General features: G+C 38.7%; 1 protein-coding gene across 1 annotated transcript in view; it reads left to right on the plus strand.

The window, feature by feature from the left end:
• Positions 1-4,415, plus strand: part of igsf3 (immunoglobulin superfamily, member 3) — a 92,299-nt gene extending 87,884 nt beyond the window's left edge. Inside the window, exon 9 of the mRNA XM_042494995.1 lies at positions 261-4,415. Coding sequence (XP_042350929.1) covers positions 261-511 — 251 coding nt within the window. The 3' untranslated portion in view covers positions 512-4,415. The remainder of the gene's footprint in view (positions 1-260) is intronic.
• The last annotated feature ends 22,409 nt before the right edge of the window (positions 4,416-26,824 follow it).

The following is a 26,824-nucleotide window of genomic DNA, read 5'->3' on the forward strand; positions in this document are numbered from 1 at the left end:
ATATTTCAACAGCCCTTCTAATGAATGATCCAGCTCCAAAAATGGAAAATGTATATGTGGTAGCAGATGTCTTGCTTATTACAGCTGCCACAAATAAATTAATGTATAGGAAACTCTCTACTGTTTTTGCCAGAATACGGGCAAAAACTCGACCATTTTGTGCATGTAAACAAATTCATTGATTAGTTGATTCAGGATTTTACCGAGGACGGTCTGTGAAATCTGTGAAAAACTTTAATTCCTCCATTCTCTGTCGACAGTGTCCACCCTCCAGTCAGTGGTGTGCTCCAACGACTCCCTCTTCTACTTTGTGTTCTTTTACCCTTTCCCCATCTTTGGCATCCTCCTTATTGCCGTGTTGCTAGTGCGCTACAAGAGCCGCAACAACAGCAAGAGTCAAGAAGGCAAGAACGGCGCCCCTCTCCTGTGGATTAAAGAACCTCACCTCAGTTACTCTCCCACTTGTCTGGACCCACCTGCGCTCAGCCTGCACCCTGGCTCTGTCGACTAAGTGAGGGCGCCCCCCCCCCCCCTCCTGACTCACGCACATTGCGTATCCAGCCAACACAATGCCAGGGAGCAGATCTGGACTCCACCTTCAGACCTTACTGTCGTTCACTGCTGTGTTGAATTAGTTGATCATTTTAAAAACCCTACCCCTGGTGGCTGCTTGTTTTACGTTAACTGTGTGTGCTTGGGTGTGTGCGTGTGGACTTGAATGGGTGTGCCATGTTAGCACAATTAATTGTGCGAGTGCGAATTGAAGGACAGGAGAGTAGCCTCTCCCGTTTTTTTCGTTTTCAGTGAAACTCATAGCTGCATTTTGATTTTTATTAATCTGAATATCTGTCTATTTTTCAAAAGAGAAAAAGAAAAAAAATACTGCGCACATGAGATCATCGGCCAATCCTGGGAACAACATTTAAGAGAAGGAACTCTATAATCGACTCCGGTACTGGCAGTGGATGCCAAAAAAGTCTCCACACTGATCCAAGAGCAGCCACAGCCTGGCCCACTATGTTGGTTGCCATAGTGATTCTGTGCGCCCACTGACTCCGTAGCTGATGACTTGGTTGCCAGCCTGCATAGAGACAAAGGCAAGGACACACAAGTCTGTGTCCTAAGTGAGGATGTGTGTATGTGTGTTGGCCCACCTGCCTGCACAATGAATTTGCCTTGGCAGACAGAAACAGGTCCTCGTGCACCACTCAAACACTGCCAGACACTCTGGCCTTAGTGAGAGACTGCTCCGCTCTTCTCCTCTATCCTCCCCAAAAAAAAGAGGAGAGAGAAAGAGATGGAGGAACGTCGGGAATGATGAGGAGTAAATGAACAGCGCTCTCCCGCTGAGGATATACGTACTCTCACATAAGGGATTTTTCTTTCCAGTGCCAAGACCTCCTTATTTTCGATGCTGTTCTCTGCAGCTGATGTTTGAAGTTTTAAAGAGTCGCGGAGCTGATTGGTTTTTGAGGCAGATTGTAAATATGTCTCCTTACCTCCTGCTGTGGGTTTATGGGCCTTGAGGGCAAAAGGGCAATTTTTACACTCATGTTCAATCAGTTGAATTGTCCTCTTTAGATTACACAGTGGGGGTTATTGACTGAAACTAAATTCTTGCACATTTCTTTAGGTTGCCCAGTATGACCACTCCGTCCAGTCTTTAAAAGATCTCAAAAGCTCAAAAGAAGCATATGAGTTAAAAAAAAGACTTTTGATTTGTTAGAGCCACACTGAAGATTATAGATGTGTAGTAGAACACTTGAAAATGTTATCTGCACATTATGAGAAAACAAACAGATGGGCGGGGACAAATGTTTGACTTTTGTGTTTATTTTAAAGATTTTTCTATTTATTGTTTTTTACTACTTTGCATAGCTTTGTAAGATTTTTTTTTCTTTTTGCTTTGAAATTCTCTAAGAACTGTGCTGCTTGTGTTGCCAGGCAACTGCACCAAGCAGATTATGTCAATAGCCTGTGTGTTGGCAATGTGGTAGATGTAGAAATGCTAGATTTGTCCTGCGCATTGCAGTCTGTAGCATTTCATACCAGATTGTCAAGTTTGGTCAGTGTCGAAACACTGTATATCTATACCTATAATGAAAATGACTGTGGCTTTTACATGTACAATAGACGACCAGACGAGTCACAAAAATGAATTCACTTAATGCTTTTTGCTTGAGTCGCGTTTATTTAGTGAAATGTGATGTAACACCTAGGTAGGATGTTTGATCAAAGACGACTGAAACCGAACTGTTAAGACGTCTTTCTAATCACGGATTCTAGCTGAAGGCGTCATCCTCGGCTCCCCTGATGCAAGGCAGAGGGGTTGAAAATCTGTGCCACCTTCCCTGGAATGCAACAGCCAGGAGAGGTGTGAAATCCTCTACCCTCAACCTGGGCCTAACCCTTTCACTGCCAGACAGGACATAAAAACTATTGAAAAACTTGACATTGTTGTCTCAATCGTGTCAACATGTATATTGCATGACAATACTGCAGGAGGAATTTTGATGTTTTGTAAACTTTGAACTCTTTGAGCATTGTGTTTGTGTGACAGAGCAGTGCCCCCCTCCTTCCCGTTCTGACTTCCTGAGCCAAGAGTCAACACAAAACCCAGTCCCTCGTCATCTACAATATTTGACTGCCAATTCCAGATGCCCTTTGAAAACCTGTGAAGTAATCTATTTCAAGAATGGGTGTTGTGGAGATTGTGTTTGATATTATTGCTCATATCTGTCTTTTTAATGCTTTGCTTTTATGCAGCACTTCATTAAACAGATTTATGTCCAAAAAAAGTATGGAGCCGATGCTGACACAAGCATTTCAACTTCACTTTTTTCAAGGTATCCTGTCCATTTCAAATAGGCCACACTATTCCATGTGGAGCAAGGCCGGTGCTGCTCAGTCGGGGGAGTTGAAAATGTGATGCATGTGCAGCAAATTCAGCTACAACTGGATCAATTAGTGTCTTCAAAGAAAAGGTTCATCGATTAGCTGCTCTGCTACTCATTATTAACCATGTGTTTACAAGTGTTTTCATAGAGTACAAGGTGCTGGACCACAGCAGCACACAATGGAAAAAGACTAGTAGTACACACTGAATATTGCAAACTATTAAATACATCAGGCTGGTTATTAGTACTCAGTACCCTCTAAGGTAACAATCCCTGCATTCAATCCTTTTCGACCTAGATCTAGAAAAACATGACTATTTGTTTGGTTTTGCTCGCAGCCAATCAATGCAAGCATTTTTCAGTTTGATGACACGTGATTGGCCTACTACTTCAGCAGCTAAAACCCATACAGTCTTACCCCTTTGCACCAACATGGCACAAGTTCTGTTCGAGTTCTCGTACCTAATTTTGAACTATTTGGAGCAATTTTACCAAAGAATAAATTAGTTTAGAACTGAAAAACTTTGTTCTTAGCTGGAACCAAAAAAATAGGTTTTCCTTGAACTAAAGTGCGAACCATGTCAACATCAGTGTATTCTACAGGTTGGAAAGAGAGGATGGAGAAGGCAACAATAGAGCTGTTAAGTGAGTTATAACAGAACAAAAACTGCAGTTAATCAAGGACATCATCTTGTTTTTTCTGTTTACTTCTATTGTGCATTGCACAACACTCTCCGTTGATGACGCCTCCTTTTTTTCTTCTTTTTTTTTTAAAGATTATTTAAATGGCTTTTTTGCCTATTTGATAGGGCAGCTTAGGCCTGAAAGTGGAAGAGAGAAGGGATGACGTGCATCAAAGGGCCGAGGCCAGAATTGAACCCACAGTGGCTGTGGCGAGAACAAAGCCTTTGTACATGGGACACCTGCTCTACCAACTGAGCAACTGGCTGCCCCTTGATGACACCTCCTTGGCTACAATGGTTTCATTCAAAACAGTTGGAAACGCGGGCTGGTGCGCTTGATAGCACCACAGCTCCAAGAATCCTGAATGTAACCAGTTTAAGAACCAAAGCTGATTTGGTGGGAAAGGGGTATCTGTGATGTGCTGAGTTCGAGCGTGTCTCTGTTTGCCAGAGTTGGCAATTCAATGTGCCAAAACAATGAAAATTATGTCTATACTACATGCCCATAGCATCTGGTGCCATTTTACACAACTGAATGCTTCCATTCACATTATGGGTATCAAATTAAGTGGACATTTTGAAAAGGTATCAAATGAAATACTCCGTTATCAGTGTCACTTTGAGAGTACTGGTGTTGTAATTTTTTGTTTTCTATTTATAAGGCAATATTTTGACCATTGAAGTCATTTTCAGGCAAACATCCAGAGAAAACAGAACATGACAACTCTAACTACTATTACAAGAACACATGATACATGTAATAATTTGTGTAAGCCAAACAATAAATCACTACAAACTAATTTGGCAGCTAAGCTAAAGCTCTCTATTGCATATGCAGGGAATATATATTATATATATATATATATATATATTTTGTGTGTGTAAACTGTATAATACATATTTTTGACAAAATGTACAATGACAGAAATATGTACTATATTATGACTATGAGAAAGTTTGTGACAGTATTTTGTGATTTCATCATAGTTCTCATTTTCTCTGTATATAATCACCTGTTTTTCCTGACAAAAATGTTGGTGGTCAAAATGTTGCCTTATTGAATTGCAATATTCAGTGTATGGACTACCCCTCTTTTTTCATTGTAAACAGTCTTTAGCCTATATATAATATATAAACTGCAGAAAAGCCATCCTGTGCATTTCCTGTCCCTCACCACCAGGAATTAAAGCTGTTGTGTGATTTGACACTAATAGTTGCAGGTCTTGCAATTTGCATTTGCATTGGCAGTAAATTCTAATAGGGAGCTGATTTCAGTTTTCAAAAAAACCTGCAGGAGCGTGTTTGTTGGTTGAATGATTGCCTTTTATAAATCTCGAACATTCCCAGAGATGTAAGTTGTATATATGGTGCCACTGAACAGCTGCTTCAGCTTCAGTGTGTAAATCACATAATCCCACACTAATTCATGCAAAATTCATTTCATCTTTCTAGACTTGAGTCAGGAGGTACGTGGTGTGTGATGTCACAGCACTGACACCATCATTAGGGTTGTACAGTCAAACTCTGAATGGTGTTTTTTGGGTTGTTTTTTTTTTGTAATATTAATACCATCCATAGCTGCCTCCCCAAGATTCCTCTGAACGTTCTGACAGTGTTGTAGCTGCGTTTCGAGGGCTGCATGTATTGGCTGTGTGCTGGCTCCAGATTTGGGTGTAAAATAGTTTGTAGTGATGTTTTCAGTTCAGCCAGTGACGCTTTATTTTAAGTGATGTATTTTTCTATGAACATGGTTTGTTTATTTTTCCATTTGTTATAAATAGTTGCCATCGTGACCATTAAAAAGGCACTTTGCTATTGTCAGTTTATTGCAATAAAATACATTCAGTGCATCTCCCTGTTTTCCTTCCAACCATATGCATTTTACAGTATTTGGAGACGTAACATATCGGTCCAGTTTTTTCATAACAACCACGATGTACTCAAATACTACCAGCACCCCTCCCAACAAACTAGTTAAACTCAAGGTTAATGCCCTGCAGGCATCAGGGTCTTGTTGAGTCTGCTTTGGATTTTGACCTCTGAGCCCCACGACAACGGGAAGCTTTATTTACTTTGCATGTGCAGTTGGGTCTGTGGGTGTATGTGGGTGGTTTTGTCAGGGGTTGAGAGAAGGATTCGGTCAGCATGTCGGGGGATAAATGATGCTTATTGGGCCTTCTGCAAGTTAACCAGGCACTTTTTTGACAGCGTCAGCAAATCACATCTCACCATTCATAACTCATCCAATGCGGATGCTCACTCTTCCTCCGTCTCTCTTAAACACACATACAAACACACATAACTCCTCAGCAGTAAACTTCCTACCAGTCCATGGCATTCATAAACTTCTCTCCGACTCCTTCTCTCATGAATTCATATTAACTCATATCGATGCACGCATACCCAATGAAGCCGAGAACAAATGCCGCCACCCATTCCATAAATCATGGTGACACAAAGGGAAAACAGCATTCACTGGAAGAAAAATCATGGTTTGGGTGTTTGCTCGTGGAGTTACTGGATTGTTTTCTGGGTTGTGATGCATGCAGGTTCACCCTGAAAGAGCTTTTGGTCGACTCTTGACAAAACAATCTGTCTTGACTGAAAGAGCCCCCACATTCAAAGAGCTATTGATGCTTCTAGCCCTGATAGCAGGCGCACTGATACTGCTGATGTTATTGTCAGCCAGCTCCATAACAACTTCACAGGATGCAAAAAACACTGAATCCTCCCCCTTTGAGCAGTATCTTCCTGTCCCACTTTCCCCCTGATATTTTTTTTTTTGTTCTCCGTCTCCATTTTCTCAAGCTATGAGGAAAGATCTGTTTTGCATAAAAGTAAGCAATGCTTGCAAATCCATAGTCCTCGCTGACGCAGGCGCAGACACCAGAGGGCACACATGGGCAGACAGCACTTAACGATCCAGAGCAGCAGGGCAGCAGTCAGGCAAATAGATTATGATTTATTGCCAGTGAGAGAGGAGGCGCTGAAGAGAATGCAAGGACAGGACATGTCTTCAGCTTTCACCATGGTGAGCTTGGATGTATCATAACAAGGACAGGGAGAGAAATCCATGAAGACTGGCACAGAATGATAGCATACAGGTGTGAATGGTGCTTGTATGCAAAAACACTCAGCAGTATAAGTTGGATGTGTTCTATTGTTGGAGGTGAAGACATGAGGCAGGCACAGCTACAGAATTAACAGCTTGAGCCGAGTGAGTGGGACTAGCCTTCTGAGGCCTGTGCACAGCTTGTTGCACTCACCTTTGTATGATAACACATTGCTTTGTGTGGTATGACTCACCGTAAAGTAACTGTGAGTCAATAAGATCAGTGAGAAATCTTGTTAAAGCATGAACTTTAACATTCACATCTCGATCAGCGTGCTGGTTTGCGTCTATGTGTTTTAAATAAAGGGGAAACATCAGTGAGGAATAAAAGAAGAAGAGCAGATGTACCACCTGCACTGCTGAAAATGGCACCGCAATTGGCTATTGATGTATAAGCAGCAGTCGGTAATCTCGAGGGCAACATGATCTGTGTAAATTATGCAGGGAAAAGAGAATCGATAGCTGTATTATGGGCTTGTTAGTTAAGGCTGTTCATTGAAAAAGATACGAGTTTGCTGTTGATTATCATGGAAAGTGAATCACATGATTCACACAGCACAAAACACACACAGACACCTACTGACATAAAAACAACAAAAACACTGATGGTCCCACATCATTCATTATGGATTAAAAACATGCACAAATGTACAAACACACAAACTGACACGCACGCTGGAATATTCTCACTTCATCTATAATTGATAAACACTAAAATCGTGTGTGTACTTCCACTAGCTCTGCCTACGATGGAGTAAACTGACGATAAGGTTGCTACTGAGGCAACACTCCCCAGGGATCTCTGCATTTAGTCTCTCTATTCTCTGAGGGCCTGTGAGAGGCCTGGAGATTCAGATGAAGAGCTCATTAACTGTTCCAGGCATGCATTGTTTTATTTGTTTTAGTAAGAATTTAAATGAACATTTAAATAAGATGGGATGACCTTGCTTAAATCTATAATTTATCAGGGAAATTTTGCTATGGCCATTTTGTCCTGACCTTTCCTACTGAAGCTAAACTTGAGCTTAGTTGATGCAAAGAGAGCTTTCATTATCAAAGTGTTACCAGAGGTGGATTCAGTGAACGAGAGCAGATAGAGGTACCAATTTTTTTAATTCAGTGTGATACCAAAACTTTTCACTGCAATTTTAATGCGGCGGATACTGATCATTTGATTTTTCGAAAAATTATGGTCAGTTTTAGAAAAAACAAGAACATTGACAACCAATGTGTTACACGGTTATAATAGACACCTTTTTTTCCCCCAGCCTCCATAACACTTTCAGGCAGTTTTGGTTTTAATTTTTGTGGAGGTTACTCATGTTGCTGCTGTGTGGCAAAATATAATTGTTTCAACATTTGAGGTGTGGAATAGGCAATGCTGTAACACAGTCTTGATACATACTTGATCAGCGCTGCCTAGTTTGACACTTTGACCACAGTTCACAAGCAGGGATTGAAAAGCTGCGTTAGACTCCTTGGCTCTGATTGGTTGTTTTCATTCAGCCGTGGTGGATTTTTACAAATGCCACAAGAAGCAATACAGAAGCTAGAAGAACATGATTTTTTTTTCCACAGACTATCAGCCTCATTTACTTCTGTTAGGATATAGTGAGTTTCAGCAAATATTTATTTTAATAAAACGTTATCAACTACAGCTTTAATGTCTGTACAACACATTAATTGCAATCTGTCTAGAAGATGTTGAGATATTTCACTCTGGACCAAAGTGGTGAATCGACCAACGTTTCCATCCCTAGAGCCACGTCGTTAAAAGCATGACTTTGATATACTGTACACATCTAAGAGGATGGAGTACTTACTTTAATTTTCTTGAGTCCATCTCAGACCTGCTAAGCAGAGTTGTGGCTATATAGTAAGACATTTGCACAAGCAAATGAACAATTACCATCTAGGAAAATATAAACTTATAATACAGTTCACAGTTGCCTTTAGGGGCTTTAGACAACAGTATAGTACACATGTGCTGAGAAGCAGCAGGGAAGATAGCTAGATGACATTTGACACTGTGCTCTCTGAATCACAGTTCAGTTTTCCATCACAGATCCAGTATATACTGTGCAGTCGCCCACCATTCTGCAGGGCAAAGCAAAGCGATCTTTTGTAAATTATTACACTCAATCAGATGAGGCCTTTATGCATAAGTAAAGGTGGTAACAACAGCAAGCTAATCAGCGATGTGCATCTTGTTCTCCTGTGGGAAGCCAAGTAATTATGAATGAGCAGCAGAAGGCAAAGCGAGTTCACTAATGTGCCTTTAGTGCTCGAGATGAGGAGAGAAGTAGAAAGATATAATTCTACTATATAATGATCCCAGAAAGGGGGAAGGGTGAGTCATGGAGGCAAAGATAATGCAGGTGGGAATAGATGGAACAAAATGAATGGCAGCAGAAAGAGAAGGAGAAAAAAAAAATACGGAGGAAATGTAAAAACCATGTTCCTCTGGGACAAACAGCTACTTTGAACAGTATCTATGGATGAGCCTGTTGAATATTTGACAGCATGTAACATACAAGGTTTCCTTATTCAGTGATTTATCACTCATGATCATGAATATGGTCAAAGATAGATGAGACTTGGGTGAAACATTTCTAGTGGATTTCTATGTGGATTTTAAACCTATCAAACAGCTGCTCCGTGTAGTAGTGTGGGTGAGTAGTATCCCCCGCAGTCTGTGAAGATGACCTTTGGAAGGACCTGCTGTGTAGTGATATGACCACCTTCCTTGTGTGGTTGTACAACCTGTTGAAAACTGCATACCCCCTCTGTCAGGGACTGAGCAGCTCAAAGATGTTGAGATTGTGTGTTTGTGCAAATCACAGATATTTTATATTTGTACATTTTATACCTATCATATCAATGTATACAAAGTCATATTGTTCTGGTTACATGATATGTTACATACGAGGTGACCACTATCAAGAGAGTGAGAGGATGGTAGATAGTGGGACACCTAGGCGAGACGGCTGCAAAGCTGCAGATCATGGCAGTTGTGACACCAAAACTGGTTGTTTTTCAGCGAGGTATTGGCGGCATTTTGAGCTGTTGATGTACACTAAGCGGATGTTTTGTAGCAAGACATTGGTGGAATTTCCAGCCATGGTTATGCCATCAAAACCAGGTATTTTTTAGCAAGATATTGGTGGTGTTACCAGTAGCAGTTGTCCAATCATAAGTGGTTGTTTTTTTAGCAAGACAATGGCGGCATTTTACAGCGTTGATTGAGGCACCAAAGATTGGTGTTTAAGCAAGACATTGCGGCATAACTGGATCTGATTGTGGCACCAAAGGCAACTGTATATTTAGCAAGCTGTTGTGCACTGAAAGCGGGTGTTTTGTTGCAAAACATTGCCGGCATTTCCAGCCTCGAATGTGCCTCTAAAAGTTGTTTTTTTTCATCAAGACATCAACTACATTCCCAGCATTGATTGTGCCACTAAAAGCGGTGGATTTTTTTTAGTATTTCCATTGGCGATTGTGCCTTCAAAACTAGGTATTTTTTAGCAAGACATTGGCAGCATTTCTAACCTTGTTTGTTACAACAAAGGCGGGTGTTTTAGTGAGACATAGTAACATTTCCAACCCCAATTGTGGCACCAAAAGCAGCTGTTGTGTTGCGAGACCTTGGCAGCATTTCCAGCCACAGTTCTGACACAAAAAACTGTTGTTTTAGGCAAGAATTCTGTTTCCAGCAGTGATTGTGCTACCAAAAACAGACTTTTTAGCAAGATTTCTGTGGCTTTGACAACCATGATTGTGACACCATAAACAGTTTGTCTAGCAAGACAATGGCAGCATTTCCAGTGACAACTGTGCCACTGAAAGCAGGTGTCATAGCGAGACATGGTGGCATTTCAGGCCCCTGATTCTGGCACCAAAAGCAGTTGTTTTAAAGTGAGACATTGGTAGGATTTCCATCCATGATTGTGCCCCCAACATGGGATATTTTAAGCCAAAACGTGATCTTTCCCCAACCATAATAGTCTGTTTTGTTTTTAAACATAGCCACAGTATTGTTGAAGCATAAAGAAAAGTAAAATTTAATTTTACCCGCTATATAATCATGTTTAAATGTTGTGTAATCATGGTTTGCAGAAACGTACAATGCAAACATTTTTTCTTTGACTGAGACACTCCCTCACAGCAGTGCTCTGAAGATCAAAAGCTCTCTCTATGGCTGACTCAGTGTAAAATCTTTCCTTGACTTTCAATATCTGCTCTCTGTCTTTCTGCCTTTCCCTGTGTGTGTGTGTGTGTGTGTGTGTGTGTGTGGGTGTTTGTGTGTGTGTGTGCGTGTTCTCTCAGTATTTTTCCCCACATGCCTTAAAAGGTGATTAACACATGTGTTCAGGAACAAAAGGCCAAGTGCTGATGGTTATCTGACCATTCAATATTCTCCCTCCCTGCCATCCTCCCGATCTATGACTGCTTTTAACCTCAAATGACAGTACCTGTGGATATGGTTGTCATAGCATCAGCGTGGAAAGTCTCTCATGAGTGACTTTGATGTATAAGTAAGGGCCCAGCATGTGAGATTCGTCTGTCTTGCACTGTATGAGTGTCTTCTATACACTAACTCTTTCATTGTCATCGTCGCCTCTGCTCGTATTTCTCTGTCTGCATTTAGAGTTTCATCATAATTCAACGAACAGTGTGTAAACAGTGCAAGGTAATCTGGGGAGAGGAACTGTCAATTAACTTATAATAAGACTGCGACATGGCTTCAGGAGTGTGGAGCATTTGTAGGTGCTGACTGTTCTCTCACACTGAATCGTGTCCCTGTCTTTGGGAGGCGGCAGTGACACTGGCATACAAAACGCCTGTCATTATCTATTAGAACACAACTCTGTAACAGGAGATTCCCCCCTGATGAATAAACACGTGCATTATACACAAACTCTCTCGCCTCATGCACGCGCTCTATATGGGCCTCTCTAACATGCGTACAGTGATCGGATGAACAAAGATGATGACATTATCTGCCATTATATATGATGTTGAAATGAAAATACAGATTTTAGGCATCAATATTTCAACCGGTCTGCGAGTTGCCTCCAAGACATATGCTGCATTATTAAGAGCGAGCTGCTTGCAGTTGGAAGTATGTCATGGGTGATTCTCATTGACAGGAGGAATTCTTTCAGCACACAGAGATAAGAGATGCTGTAGACGTGTCTTTAGTCTTTCTGGGTGTCCACAGGAAAACGTCTCAGTTTGGCTCAACAAACATCGAATGAAATAAAAGCCGCACACGCATCATACACGTCTATTGAAGGTTTATTTTGTCTCTCTCTTACGCAAGCAGACACGGTGGGAAATACAAGAAAATACGACATGAAAAGTCTCGAATATACATCTGAGTCATTTGAAAGTCTGTGAAGCTAGTGTCTGTTGATTAACACGGTCAAACGTGATAAAATCAAATAAAATTACTGAAAATATATCACTTTGTCAATATGAAGGCCCATCAGCAAAGATTATACACAATTATAAGACAATGGATGTGTGTGCCTCCTCTACCACGTCTAGAATATGGTTATTTTGGGTTGTATGTCTCTTGTCTGCATCTTTGTTCTTACAAAGCGGCAACCCTTGAGGCTGATATATGAAGCCAATGCGAAAGTGTCAAAAACTGCAGTTCCTGAAATGGACATTTGAGGCTGGCTCCAAAACAGAGTAAAACCCCATTGATCCCCACCCCTCAGTCCACATCTCCACCATTTTTGTCCAAATATTGGCTCACTTCTGGCTCCAAAACACCAAGATGGTGAAAGGCTGAACTCGAGCCTTCAAAACGGCAGTCTGTAATCACCAATATAGCTGTAGCTATGTCCGTTGTTTATACAGTCTATGGTTCTTACCCAAAATACCTCAGTTATGGCCTTAAGTAAACTTTGGTCATGTGACCTGTTAGACTCTACATTCGAATAAACCTCAAATAAAAAGCCCTTCCAGACATAATTTAAGCTTTTTCAGATGTTCTTTAAACAAGGTTACTCATTTAACATCTTATTTATTCATTTTTTAATGGCTATATAAAATCAAAAAATCAAGAATTTATGATGGAGACATAAAATAAACATCTCAATGAAACATGTCTGTGAGACATTCACAGCAATATTACATAATTCATTCCTGAAATGCATCCTGCTCACGAACTTGTATTTCTTTCTATTCTTGTTACATGGTCAGTGGCACCACCACAAATGATTCACCTGAGCACGTCTTTATTAATATATAGTTTTAAATTGGCTGGATGGTAGAATTTCAAGGAGAGAGGACAAAACAGTACACTGAAAACACTTGATTTTTTGAGTAATTCTCCATTGTCTCAGTAGAGAGCAGATTCACAGTATTTCTTCACTCATTCTGTAGCTGTAGATATCTGCTGCGCTGTTAGCGGTGCTCTTCACACTTAGGAGCTGAATGCATTATAGATTACAGCATTTAATCCAGAGCTCTGCAAAATGTTTGTTCATGCTTACAAATTAATAATAGATGTTTAAAATTAATCATATGGAGTTTTTTTTACATTGACATGGAATCCCCCTTAACTATAAGATAAAAAATCATCAAAGTTTTATAATATAGTATGCCATCAAAAACTAATCTAAAACGTCATAGTATAGTATGTCGTCCAAAACTCATCATAAATAGTATATCGTCCAAAAATCACAAAAAACATCATAGTAAAGTATGTTGTCCCAAAATCATCAAAACTCTTCATAGTATAGTATGAATATACCATAGTATAGTAGTATAGTATCATAGAAAATAGTAGTATAGTATCATAGAAAATATCATACTATAATATGTTGTCCAAAAATCATGAAAAAAGTCACGAAAAAGTCATCAAAAACATGACAGTAGTAAAATGTCTTTAAAAAAGTCATAGCATGCTATGTTGATTGAAATATATTTTATAGTATCATAGTATAGTATGTCATCCAAAAATAGTCAAAAATGTCATAGTACAGTATGTCGGCCAAAAATCATCAAAATCGTCATAGTATAGTTTGTTATTCAATAATAATCAAAAACGTCACAGTATAGTTTGCTTTTAAAAAACATCATAGTATAGTTTGTCGTCCAAAAGTCATCAAAAAATGTCATAGTATAGTATGTCATCCAAAAATTATGAAAAACGTCATAGTATAGTGTGTCGTCCAAAAATCAAAAAAAATATTGTAGTATAGTGTGTCAACATTCTATACTATGACATTTTTGGCATACTATACTTCAAAAATTTCAGTCAATAATGATGTTTTTGGATGGTTTTTTTTGACATTCTATACTATGACATGTCTGGACATCCTATACTAGGTGGTTTTCAGCTGTTTTTTGGAAATGTCAAATAGCATCCTGATGTAGCCGGACTTATACTCTTATGGCATCCTCTGTGGATCTGTTGGTTCTGAAAGCATACTGGTGAGGATCCAGGCTGGTAGGGATGTTGTCTTTGATGTACTGAAGAACCAGTTTCTCAAAGGACTTCATCAGGATGGGGGTAAGAGCCACAGGGTGGTAGTCATTAAGACTAGACACAGCAAACTTTTTAGGTTCAGGAACAATGATGGTTGTCTTGAGGCAGGAGAGAACTGTCTCTTGTGAGAGTGAGGTGTTAAAAATGTCTATTGACAAGCTGATCCGCACAAGTTTTTAGTACACGTCCAGGGTTGTTGTCGGGGCCAGCGTATTTGTTTATATTCACGCTCATTTTTCTCACATCTGCTGTGGTCCCTGAGAGTGGCCGGTCCTCTGGAGGTGGAGTAGAGTTCACAGCTGAGTCCTTATTGAGGAGGTCAAAGCAACGTCAAATGTGTTCAGCTCATCCGGCATCGTGGCCTCACATATGATGGGGGCAGTCCTGCTTTTGTATGACATTTTGAATCGCCTGCCACATATCTTTAGTGCCGTTGCTGTTGAGGTCTCTCTCCAGTCTTTGCTGGCGTCTCCATTTAGCCTCCTTGATGCCAGCTCTCAGTTGTGCTCTGGCGATAATGTATGCCTCCTTGTCCCCTGACTGAAAGGCAGCTTTTTTCTGCTCTGAGAAGAGCCTTCACATCCCCATTCATCCAGGCTTTTTCAGCTGGGGAATGATCTTAACGTTTTGTGATCACCACGTCATCAACACATTTGCTTATATATGATGTCACAAGATGTGTATTCTTCAAGATTGATCTTGTTATCTTGAGTGGCAGCATCTTTAAACATTTGCTAATCTGTGCGCTCAAAACAGTCCCGTAGAGCTGTTGCGGCTTTATCTGTCTTTACGTTTTGACTGTTGGTTTGACTGGTTTTATCATCTGACAGTATGTTGTCAGGAGGAGCAGAGAAATATGATCAGACAGGCCACAGCGAGGGCTTGGGAGGGATTTGTAGCCGTCAGGAATATTTATTTATGATAATGTTCTGGCCATTTTAATCGACATTCTATACGATGACGTCTCGACACACTATATTATGTGTTTTTAGATGTTTTAGGGACATTTAATATTTTGACATTTTGCGACATATTATTCTATGACATTTTCTGTCATTTTTTTGACGGATGTTTTCGGACGTTTTTTCAACATTCTTTACTATGACGCGTCTCACTATGCTGTACTTTGTGGTTTTCAGCTGTTTTGACATACTGTTGCAATATATGTTGACATTTTTTCAGGTTGTTTTTTCAACATGCTGTATTATGATGTTTTTGGGCGTTGTTTTTTTTTGAGATTCTATATTGATGTGTCTCTTCAGGCTATTATGTGTCAGCCGTTTTTTTGGACATGTCATATTTGACATTTTTGACATACGCTACCTTTTCTGACAATTTTGCTCTTGCTCTATTATGACGTTTTTGGACATTTTAGCAAGATATGGGACATGGGACGTCGTGTATATATTTTTTGCAAAATGTATGGCATTCACTGATATTTTTCAATATGCTATAAGATGTTGTTTTTGGCCACTTTTGTAACATTCTATGCTATGGTGTCTGTCAGCAACCTAATTTAAGCGTTTTTTTTAGCTCTTTTGAGCCGTTTTTAGTACATGTCATTTTTGACATTTTCACCATACTAGCCTTGCTTTTTGGGTTATTTTTTCAACATGCCATATTACGGTGTTTTAAGCCGTTTTTGCAATGGTCTATGCTATGGCATGTGTCAGCACACTATTCTAAGCAGTTTTCAGCTGTTTCCAGCTATTTTTGTAACATGTCATTTTTTGACATTTTCGCCATACTATAGCCTTGCTTTCTGGATCATTTTTTCGATATGCCATTTTATGGCATTTTTGGCCATTTTTGCAACGGTTTATGCTGTGGCGTGTCTCTGCAAGCTATTCTAAGCAGTTTTCATCTGTTTTCAGCTATTTTTCAGATATGTCATTGTTTGACATTTTCGCCATACTATAGCCTTGCTTTCTGGGTCATTTTTTCGACATGCCATATTATGGTGTTTTTGGTTTTTTTTGCAATCGTTTATGCTATGGCATGTGTTAGCACAGTGTTCTAAGCAGTTTTCAGCTGTTTCCAGCTGTTTTTGGAAAATGTTACTTTCTGACATTTTCGCCATACTATAGCCTTGCTTTTTGGGTTATTTTTTCCACGTGCCATATTATGGTGTTTTTGGTTGTTTTTGCAACAGTTTATGCTGTGGCATATCTCAGCACACTATTCTAAGCAGTTTTCATCTGTTTTCAGCTATTTTTCAGATATGTCATTTTTAGACATTTTCGCCATACTATAGCCTTGCTTTCTGGATCAGTTTTTCGATATGCCAAATTATGGTGTTTTTGGCCGTTTTTGCAATCGTTTATGCTATGGCATGTCTCAGCACGCTATTCTAAGCATGTTTCTGCTTTTTCCAGCTGTTTTTGGAAAATGTTATTTTCTGACATTTTTGCCTTGCTTTCTGGATCATTTTTTCAATATGATTTTTATGGTGTTTTTGGTTGTTTTTGCAACAGTTTATGCTGTGGCATATCTCAGCACACTATTCTAAGCAGTTTTCATCTGTTTTCAGCTATTTTTCAGAAGTGTCATTTTTAGACATTTTCGCCATACTATAGCCTTGCTTTCTGGGTCATTTTTTCGATGTGCCATATTATGGTGTTTTTGGTTGTTTTTGCAACATTCTATGCTGTGGTGTGTCTTTAACACTCTATTCTAAGCAGTTTTCAGCTGTTTTCAGCTGTTTTTGGGACATGTAATTTTCTGACATTTTCGCCATACGATAGCCTTGCTTTTTGGGTCATTTTTTCGACATGCAATATTTCTGCGTTTTTGGCCATTTTTGCGCCATTCTATGCTATGGCGTATCTCAGCACACTATTCTAAGCAGTTTGCAGTTGTTTTCAGCTGTGTTTGTAACATGTCATTTTTTGACATTTTGGCCTTACTATAGCCTTGCTTTTTGGGTCATTTTTTACACATGCCGTTTTTTATTCTTTTTGGCTGTTTTTGCAACTTTCTTTGCTATGGCGTGTCTTAGCACGCTATTTTATGCAGTTTTCAACTGTTTTGAGCTGTTTTTGGGACATGTCATTCATTTTTTGACATTTTTGCCTTACTATAGCCTTGCTTTTTGGGTCATTTTTTCCACATGCCGGTTTTTGTTGTTTTTGGCCATTTTTGCAACTTTCTTTGCTATGGCGTGTCTTAGCACGCTATTTTATGCAGTTTTCAGTTGTTTTGAGCTGTTTTTGGGACATGTCATTCATTTTTTCACATTTTTGCCTTACTATAGCCTTGCTTTTTGGGTCAATTTTTCCACATGCCGTTTTTTTTATTTTTGGCCATTTTTGCAACTTTCTTTGCTATGGCGTGTCTTAACATGCTATTTTATGCAGTTTTCAACTATTTTGAGCTATTTTTGGGACATGTCATTTTTTCACATTTTTGCCTTACTATAGCCTTGCTTTTTGGGTCATTTTTTCCACATGCCGTTTTTTATTCTTTTTGGCTGTTTTTGCAACTTTCTTTGCTATGGCGTGTCTCAGCACGCTATTTTATGCAGTTTTCAGTTGTTTTGAGCTGTTTTTGGGACATGTCATTCATTTTTTGACATTTTTGCCTTACTATAGCCTTGCTTTTTGGGTCATTTTTCCACATGCCGTTTTTTGTTATTTTTGGCCATTTTTGCAACATTCTTTGCTATGGCGTGTCTTAGCACGCTATTTTCATGCAGTTTTCAGCTGTTTTAAGCTGTTTTTGGGACATGGCATTTTTTGACATTTTCGCCTTACTATAGCCTTGCTTTTTTGGTCATTTTTTCCACATGCCGTTTTATGGTCTTTTTGGGCCTTATTTGCAACTTTCTTTGCTATGGCGTGTCTTAGCGCGCTATTTTATGCAGTTTTCAACTATTTTGAGCTATTTTTGGGACATGTCATTTTTTGGCATTTTTGCCTTACTATAGCCTTGCTTTTTGGGTCATTTTTTTTTTTTTCCACGTGCCGTTTTATGGTGTTTTGGGCCTTTTTGCAACTTTCTTTGCTATGGCGTGTCTTAGCATGCTATTTTATGCAGTTTTCAGCGGTTTTGAGCTGTTTTTGGGACATGCAATTTTTTCACATTTTCGCCTTACTATAGCCTTGCTTTTTGGGTCATTTTTTTCCACATGCCGTTTTTTATTCTTTTTGGCTGTTTTTGCAACTTTCTTTGCTATGGCGTGTCTTAGCGCGCTATTTTATGCAGTTTTCAACTATTTTGAGCTATTTTTGGGACATGTCATTTTTTGGCATTTTTGCCTTAGTATAGCCTTGCTTTTTGGGTCATTTTTTCCACATGCCGTTTTTTGTTATTTTTGGCCATTTTTGCAACATTCTTTGCTATGGCGTGTCTTAGCACGCTATTTCATGCAGTTTTCAGCTGTTTTAAGCTGTTTTTGGGACATGGCATTTTTTGACATTTTCGCCTTACTATAGCCTTGCTTTTTTGGTCATTTTTTCCACATGCCGTTTTATGGTGTTTTGGGCCTTATTTGCAACTTTCTTTGCTATGGCGTGTCTTAGCATGCTATTTTATGCAGTTTTCAGCGGTTTTGAGCTGTTTTTGGGACATGCAATTTTTTCACATTTTCGCCTTACTATAGCCTTGCTTTTTGGGTCATTTTTTTCCACATGCCGTTTTTTATTTCTTTTTGGCTGTTTTTGCAACTTTCTTTGCTATGGCGTGTCTTAGCGCGCTATTTTATGCAGTTTTCAACTAGTTTGAGCTATTTTTGGGACATGTCATTTTTTCACATTTTGCCTTACTATAGCCTTGCTTTTTGGGTCATTTTTTCCACATGCCGTTTTTTGTTATTTTTGGCCATTTTTGCAACATTCTTTGCTATGGCGTGTCTTAGCACGCTATTTCATGCAGTTTTCAGCTGTTTTAAGCTGTTTTTGGGACATGGCATTTTTTGACATTTTCGCCTTACTATAGCCTTGCTTTTTTGGTCATTTTTTCCACATGCCGTTTTATGGTGTTTTGGGCCTTTTTGCAACTTTCTTTGCTATGGCGTGTCTTAGCATGCTATTTTATGCAGTTTTCAGCGGTTTTGAGCTGTTTTTGGGACATGCAATTTTTTCACATTTTCGCCTTACTATAGCCTTGCTTTTTGGGTCATTTTTTTCCACATGCCGTTTTTTATTCTTTTTGGCTGTTTTTGCAACTTTCTTTGCTATGGCGTGTCTTAGCGCGCTATTTTATGCAGTTTTCAACTATTTTGAGCTATTTTTGGGACATGTCATTTTTTGGCATTTTTGCCTTACTATAGCCTTGCTTTTTGGGTCATTTTTTCCACATGCCGTTTTTTGTTATTTTTGGCCTTTTTTTGCAACATTCTTTGCTATGGCGTGTCTTAGCACGCTATTTCATGCAGTTTTCAGCTGTTTTAAGCTGTTTTTGGGACATGGCATTTTTTGACATTTTCGCCTTACTATAGCCTTGCTTTTTTGGTCATTTTTTCCACATGCCGTTTTTATGGTGTTTTTGGCCTTATTTGCAACTTTCTTTGCTATGGCGTGTCTTAGCATGCTATTTTATGCAGTTTTCAGCGGTTTTGAGCTGTTTTTGGGACATGCAATTTTTTTCACATTTTCGCCTTACTATAGCCTTGCTTTTTTTGGGTCATTTTTTTCCACATGCCGTTTTTTTATTCTTTTTGGCTGTTTTTGCAACTTTCTTTGCTATGGCGTGTCTCAGCACGCTATTTTATGCAGTTTTCAGTTGTTTTGAGCTGTTTTTGGGACATGTCATTCATTTTTTCACATTTTTGCCTTACTATAGCCTTGCTTTTTGGGTCATTTTTTCCACATGCCGTTTTTTGTTATTTTTGGCCATTTTTGCAACATTCTTTGCTATGGCGTGTCTTAGCACGCTATTTCATGTAGTTTTAAAACTGTTTTGAGCTGTTTTTGGGACATGTCATTTTTTCACATTTTTGCCTTACTATAGCCTTGCTTTTTGGGTCATTTTTTACACATGCCGTTTTTTTATTCTTTTGGGCCTTTTTTGCAACTTTCTTTGCTATGGCGTGTCTCAGCACGCTATTTTATGCAGTTTTCAGTTGTTTTGAGCTGTTTTTGGAACATGTCATTCATTTTTTCACATTTTTGCCTTAGTATAGCCTTGCTTTTTGGGTCATTTTTTCCACATGCCGTTTTTTATGGTGTTTTGGGCCATTATTGCAACTTTATTTGCTATGGCGTGTCTTAGCACGCTATTTTATGCAGTTTTCAACTGTTTTAAGCTGTTTTTGGGACATGTCATTTTTTGACATTTTTGCCTTACTATAGCCTTGCTTTTTGGGTCATTTTTTCCACATGCCGTTTTATGTGTTTTGGGCCTTTTTGCAACTTTTTCTTTGCTATGGCGTGTCTTAGCACGCTATTTTATGCAGTTTTCAGTTGTTTTGAGCTTTTTTTGGGACATGTCATTTTTTTTCACATTTTTGCCTTACTATAGCCTTGCTTTATTGGGGTCATTTTTTCCACATGCCGTTTTTTGTTATTTTTGGCCATGTTTTTGCAACATTCTTTGCTATGGCGTGTCTTAGCACGCTATTTCATGCAGTTTTCAACTGTTTTGAGCTGTTTTTGGGACATGTCATTTTTTCACATTTTCGCCTTACTATAGCCTTGCTTTTTGGGTCATTTTTTTCCACATGCCGTGTTTTTTGTTATTTTTGGCCATTTTTGCAACTTTCTTTGCTATGGCGTGTCTTAACACGCTATTTTATGCAGTTTTCAACTATTTTGAGCTATTTTTGGGACATGTCATTTTTTTGACATTTTCGCCTTACTATAGCCTTGCTTTTTGGTCATTTTTTACACATGGGTTTTTACACATGCCGTTTTTTATTTTTTTGTTTTTTGCAACTTTCTTTGCTATTTTTCAGCACGCTATTATTATGCTTTTTTCAGTTTTTCCAGTTTTTGAGCTGTTTTTTGGGACATGTCATTTTTTGACATTGTTTGCCACGCTACTATAGCCTTGCAGCTGTTTTTTTGGGGGTCATTTTTTTTTCGCCTTACATGCCTTGTTTTTTTGTCATTTTTTGGGCCCATTTTTTGCCATTCTTGCAACTTTTTACTATGGCGTGTCTTAGCACGCTATTTCATGCAGTTTTCAGCTGTTTTAAGCTGTTTTTGGGACATGGTCATTTTTTGACATTTTCGCCTTACTATAGCCTTGCTTTTTTTGGTCATTTTTTCCACATGCCGTTTTTTGGTGTTTTGGGCCTTATTTGCAACTTTCTTTGCTATGGCGTGTCTTAGCACGCTATTTTTGCAGTTTTCAACTATTTTGAGCTGTTTTTGGGACATGGCATTTTTTTCGTCGAATTTTTTGACATGCCACATTTGGCGTGTTTACTATAGCTTTTTTTTTGGGTCATTTTTTGACATTTTCGCCTTACTATAGCCTTGCTTTTTTGGTCATTTTTTCCACATGCCGTTTTTATTATGTTTTTGGGCCTTATTTGCAACTTTCTTTGCTATGGCGTGTCTTAGCGCGCTATTTCATGCAGTTTTCAACTATTTTGAGCTATTTTTGGGACATGTCATTTTTTGACATTTTCGCCTTACTATAGCCTTGCTTTTTGGGTCATTTTTTACACATGCCGTTTTTTATTTTTTTGGCTTTTTTGCAACTTTCTTTGCTATGGCGTGTCTCAGCACGCTATTTTATGCAGTTTTCAACTGTTTTAAGCTGTTTTTGGGACATGTCATTTTTTGACATTTTTGCCTTACTATAGCCTTGCTTTTTGGGTCATTTTTTCCACATGCCGTTTTATGGTGTTTTGGGCCTTATTTTGCAACTTTCTTTGCTATGGCGTGTCTTTGCACGCTATTTTATGCAGTTTTCAGCGGTTTTTTGAGTGTTTTTCTTAGCACGCTATTTTTTTTTTCAGCCTTTTTGAGCTGTTTTTTGCAATTTTTTCACATTTTCGCCTTACTATAGCCTTGCTTTTTGGGTCATTTTTTCCACATGCCGTTTTTTATTCTTTTTGGCTGAATTTTTTTTTTGCAACTTTCTTTGCTATGGCGTGTCTTAGCACGCTATTTTATGCAGTTTTCAGTTGTTTTGAGCTTTTTTTGGGACATGTCATTCATTTTTTCACATTTTTGCCTTACTATAGCCTTGCTTTTTGGGTCATTTTTTCCACATGCCGTTTTTTGTTATTTTTGGCCATTTTTGCAACATTCTTTGCTATGGCGTGTCTTAGCACGCTATTTCATGCAGTTTTCAACTGTTTTGAGCTGTTTTTGGGACATGTCATTTTTTCACATTTTCGCCTTACTATAGCCTTGCTTTTTGGGTCATTTTTTCCACATGCCGTTTTTTTGTTATTTTTGGCCATTTTTGCAACTTTCTTTGCTATGGCGTGTCTTAACACGCTATTTTATGCAGTTTTCAGTTGTTTTGAGCTTTTTTTTGGGACATGTCATTTTTTTTTCACATTTTTGCCTTACTATAGCCTTGCTTTTTGGGTCATTTTTTCCACATGCCGTTTTTTGTTATTTTTGGCCATTTTTGCAACATTTCTTTGCTATGGCGTGTCTTAGCACGCTATTTTATGCAGTTTTCAGCTGTTTTAAGCTGTTTTTGGGACATGTCATTCATTTTTTTCACATTTTTGCCTTACTATAGCCTTGCTTTTTGGGTCATTTTTTCCACATGCCGTTTTTTTTTGTTATTTTTGGCCATTTTTGCAACATTCTTTGCTATGGCGTGTCTTAGCACGCTATTTCATGCAGTTTTCAACTGTTTTGAGCTGTTTTTTGGGACATGTCATTTTTTCACATTTTCGCCTTTACTATATAGCCTTGCTTTTTGGGTCATTTTTTCACATGCCGTTTTTGTTATTTTTGGCCATTTTTGCAACTTTCTTTGCTATGGCGTGTCTTAACACGCTATTTTATGCAGTTTTCAGTTGTTTTGAGCTTTTTTTGGGACATGTCATTCATTTTTTCACATTTTTGCCTTACTATAGCCTTGCTTTATTGGGTCATTTTTTCCACATGCCGTTTTTTTTGTTATTTTTGGCCATTTTGCAACATTCTTTGCTATGGCGTGTCTTAGCACGCTATTTCATGCAGTTTTCAGCTGTTTTAAGCTGTTTTTGGGACATGGCATTCATTTTTTGACATTTTTTGCCTTACTATAGCCTTGCTTTTTGGGTCATTTTTTACACATGCCGTTTTTTATTCTTTTTGGCTGTTTTTGCAACTTTCTTTGCTATGGCGTGTCTCAGCACGCTATTTTATGCAGTTTTCAGTTGTTTTGAGCTGTTTTTTGGGACATGTCATTTTTTGACATTTTTGCCTTACTATAGCCTTGCTTTTTGGGTCATTTTTTCCACATGCCGTTTTTTGTTATTTTTGGCCATTTTTGCAACATTCTTTGCTATGGCGTGTCTTAGCACGCTATTTTATGCAGTTTTCAGTTGTTTTGAGCTGTTTTTGGGACATGTCATTTTTTGACATTTTTGCCTTACTATAGCCTTGCTTTTTGGGTCATTTTTTCCACATGCCGTTTTATGGTGTTTTGGCCTTTTTGCAACTTTCTTTGCTATGGCGTGTCTTAGCACGCTATTTTATGCAGTTTTCAACTATTTTGAGCTGTTTTTGGGACATGGCATTTTTTGACATTTTCGCCTTACTATAGCCTTGCTTTTTTTGGGTCATTTTTTCCACATGCCGTTTTATGGTTATTTTTGGGCCTTATTTGCAACTTTCTTTGCTATGGCGTGTCTTAGCGCGCTATTTTATGCAGTTTTCAACTATTTTGAGCTATTTTTGGGACATGTCATTTTTTGACATTTTCGCCTTACTATAGCCTTGCTTTTTGGGTCATTTTTTACACATGCCGTTTTTTATTCTTTTTGGCTGTTTTTGCAACTTTCTTTGCTATGGCGTGTCTCAGCACGCTATTTTATGCAGTTTTCAGTTGTTTTGAGCTGTTTTTGGGACATGTCATTTTTGACATTTTTGCCTTACTATAGCCTTGCTTTTTGGGTCATTTTTTCCACATGCCGTTTTTTGTTATTTTTGGCCATTTTTGCAACATTCTTTGCTATGGCGTGTCTTAGCACGCTATTTCATGCAGTTTTCAGCTGTTTTAAGCTGTTTTTGGGACATGCATTTTTTGACATTTTCGCCTTACTATAGCCTTGCTTTTTTGGTCATTTTTTCCACATGCCGTTTTATGGTGTTTTGGGCCTTATTTGCAACTTTCTTTGCTATGGCGTGTCTCAGCACGCTATTTTATGCAGTTTTCAACTATTTTGAGCTGTTTTTGGGACATGGCATTTTTTGACATTTTCGCCTTACTATAGCCTTGCTTTTTTGGTCATTTTTTTCCACATGCCGTTTTATGGTGTTTTTGGGCCTTATTTGCAACTTTCTTTGCTATGGCGTGTCTTAGCGCGCTATTTTATGCAGTTTTCAACTATTTTGAGCTATTTTTGGGACATGTCATTTTTTGGCATTTTTGCCTTACTATAGCCTTGCTTTTTGGGTCATTTTTTCCACATGCCGTTTTTTGTTATTTTTGGCCATTTTTGCAACATTCTTTGCTATGGCGTGTCTTAGCACGCTATTTCATGCAGTTTTCAGCTGTTTTAAGCTGTTTTTGGGACATGGCATTTTTTGACATTTTCGCCTTACTATAGCCTTGCTTTTTTGGTCATTTTTTCCACATGCCGTTTTATGGTGTTTTGGGCCTTATTTGCAACTTTCTTTGCTATGGCGTGTCTCAGCACACACTATTTTATGAGTTTTCAACTGTTTTGAGCTGTTTTTGGAACATGTCAGTTTTTGACATTTTCGCCTTACTATAGCCTTGCCTTCTGGGTCATTTTTTCGACATGCCATATTATGGTATTTTTGGCCGTTTTTGCAATGGTCTATGCTGTGGTGTGTCTTTAACACTCTATTCTAAGCAGGTTTCAGCTGTTTTCAGCTGTTTTTGGGACATGTTATTTCTTTACATTTTTGCCTTACTATAGCCTTGGTTTTTGGTTCATTTTTTCGATATGCCATTTTATGGTGTTTTTGCAACGGTTTATGCTGTGGAGTGTCTCTGCAAGCTATTCTACGCAGTTTTCAGCTGTTTTCAGCTATTTTACGGATATGTCACTTTTGACATTTTTGCCATACTATAGCTTTGCTTTTTGGGTAATTTTCTTCGACATGCCATAATACAGCATTTTTGGCCGTTTTTGCAACGGTCTATGCTATGGAATGTCTTAGGACGCTTTTCTAAGCAGTTTTCAGCTGTTTTTGGAAAATGTCATTTTTTGACATGCCATATCATGGTCTTTTTGCCATTTTTTGCAACATTCTTTGCTATGGCATGTCTCAGCAGGCAATTTCATGCAGTTTTCAGATTTTTTGAGCTTTTTTGGGGACAAGTCATTCTTTGACATTTTTGCCACATTATTGTCTTGCCTCTTCGTCATTTTTTTGGACATGCCATATCATGGTGTTTGTTGCAGTTTTTGCAACATTCTATGCTATGGCATGTCTCAGAATGTTATTATATGCTTCCTTCAGTTGTTTTTTTTGGACATCAAAGTCAAAAAGTTAAAGTAATCTTTATTTTCAATTCTGACATGTTAGTTAGACATACAGCAATTGAAATTGCACTTTCCTCCATGCCCATGGTGCAAGTAGTAAAAGGACCAAGATAATAAAAAAATAAAGAAAAAGAAAAAAACATCGAAATATATATATATGCACAGAAATTAAATAATCAAGCCTTGGAAAGAAAGAAAATATAGACATAGTGTATGTACATACCTACATACAAATATATGTCATGGACATATAGACATATTAACATGTGAACAATATAGTGCAGTGTGGTGGTTGCAAAAAGAAGAAGGCAGGTTTTCTGAGTGAGGTAATGTGTTACGTACAATACAGCGGCAGAAACAGAGTTTATAGTGCGAGCAGTTTGTCGGGCAATCACGAAACAACAGGAAGCAGCATTATTTAAAGGTGATTTGTTCTTTTGTGCGTTTGGCAAGAGCTAGGAGGAATTCAGAGTCCAGAGTTTTGGGGGCAGAGGGGGAGGCGGAAGAAAGGGGAGAGAGTTCAGCTTCCTGACAGCCTGATGGATCAAGCTGTTCATGAGTCTGGTGGAGCAGGAACAGAGGCTCAGGTACCTTCTCCATGAAGGCAGGAGGCTGAAGAGGCTGTGTTTGTGAGGGGGCTGGAGTCACCCTAAATGCTGGTGGCTTTGTGGTGGTGAGGTAGGTGTTGCAGATGTCCAGGAGGGAGAGGAGTAAAGCATACCAACGATCTTTCCAGCTGTGATCACTATGCACCGGGAGGTTTTCCATTTGTAGTCAGTGAAGCTCCTGTAACACACAGTGAGGAGGACATGTCATTTGGTGTTTATGGCTGTTTTTGCAGAATGTATACTATAACGTGTCTCAGCATGCTATTTTATGCAGTTTTCAGTTGTTTTCAGCTGTTTCTGGGACATGTAATTCTTTGACATTCTCACCACATTATGATTTTTGGTCATATTTCCCAAATGCTATATTATGGTATTTTTGGCCGTTTTTGCACCATTCTATGCTATGGCCTGTCTAAGCACGCTGTTCTAAACAGTTTTCATCTGT

Source organism: Plectropomus leopardus, chromosome 10, assembly GCF_008729295.1.
Source record: "Plectropomus leopardus isolate mb chromosome 10, YSFRI_Pleo_2.0, whole genome shotgun sequence".
Classification (NCBI taxonomy): domain Eukaryota; kingdom Metazoa; phylum Chordata; class Actinopteri; order Perciformes; family Serranidae; genus Plectropomus; species Plectropomus leopardus.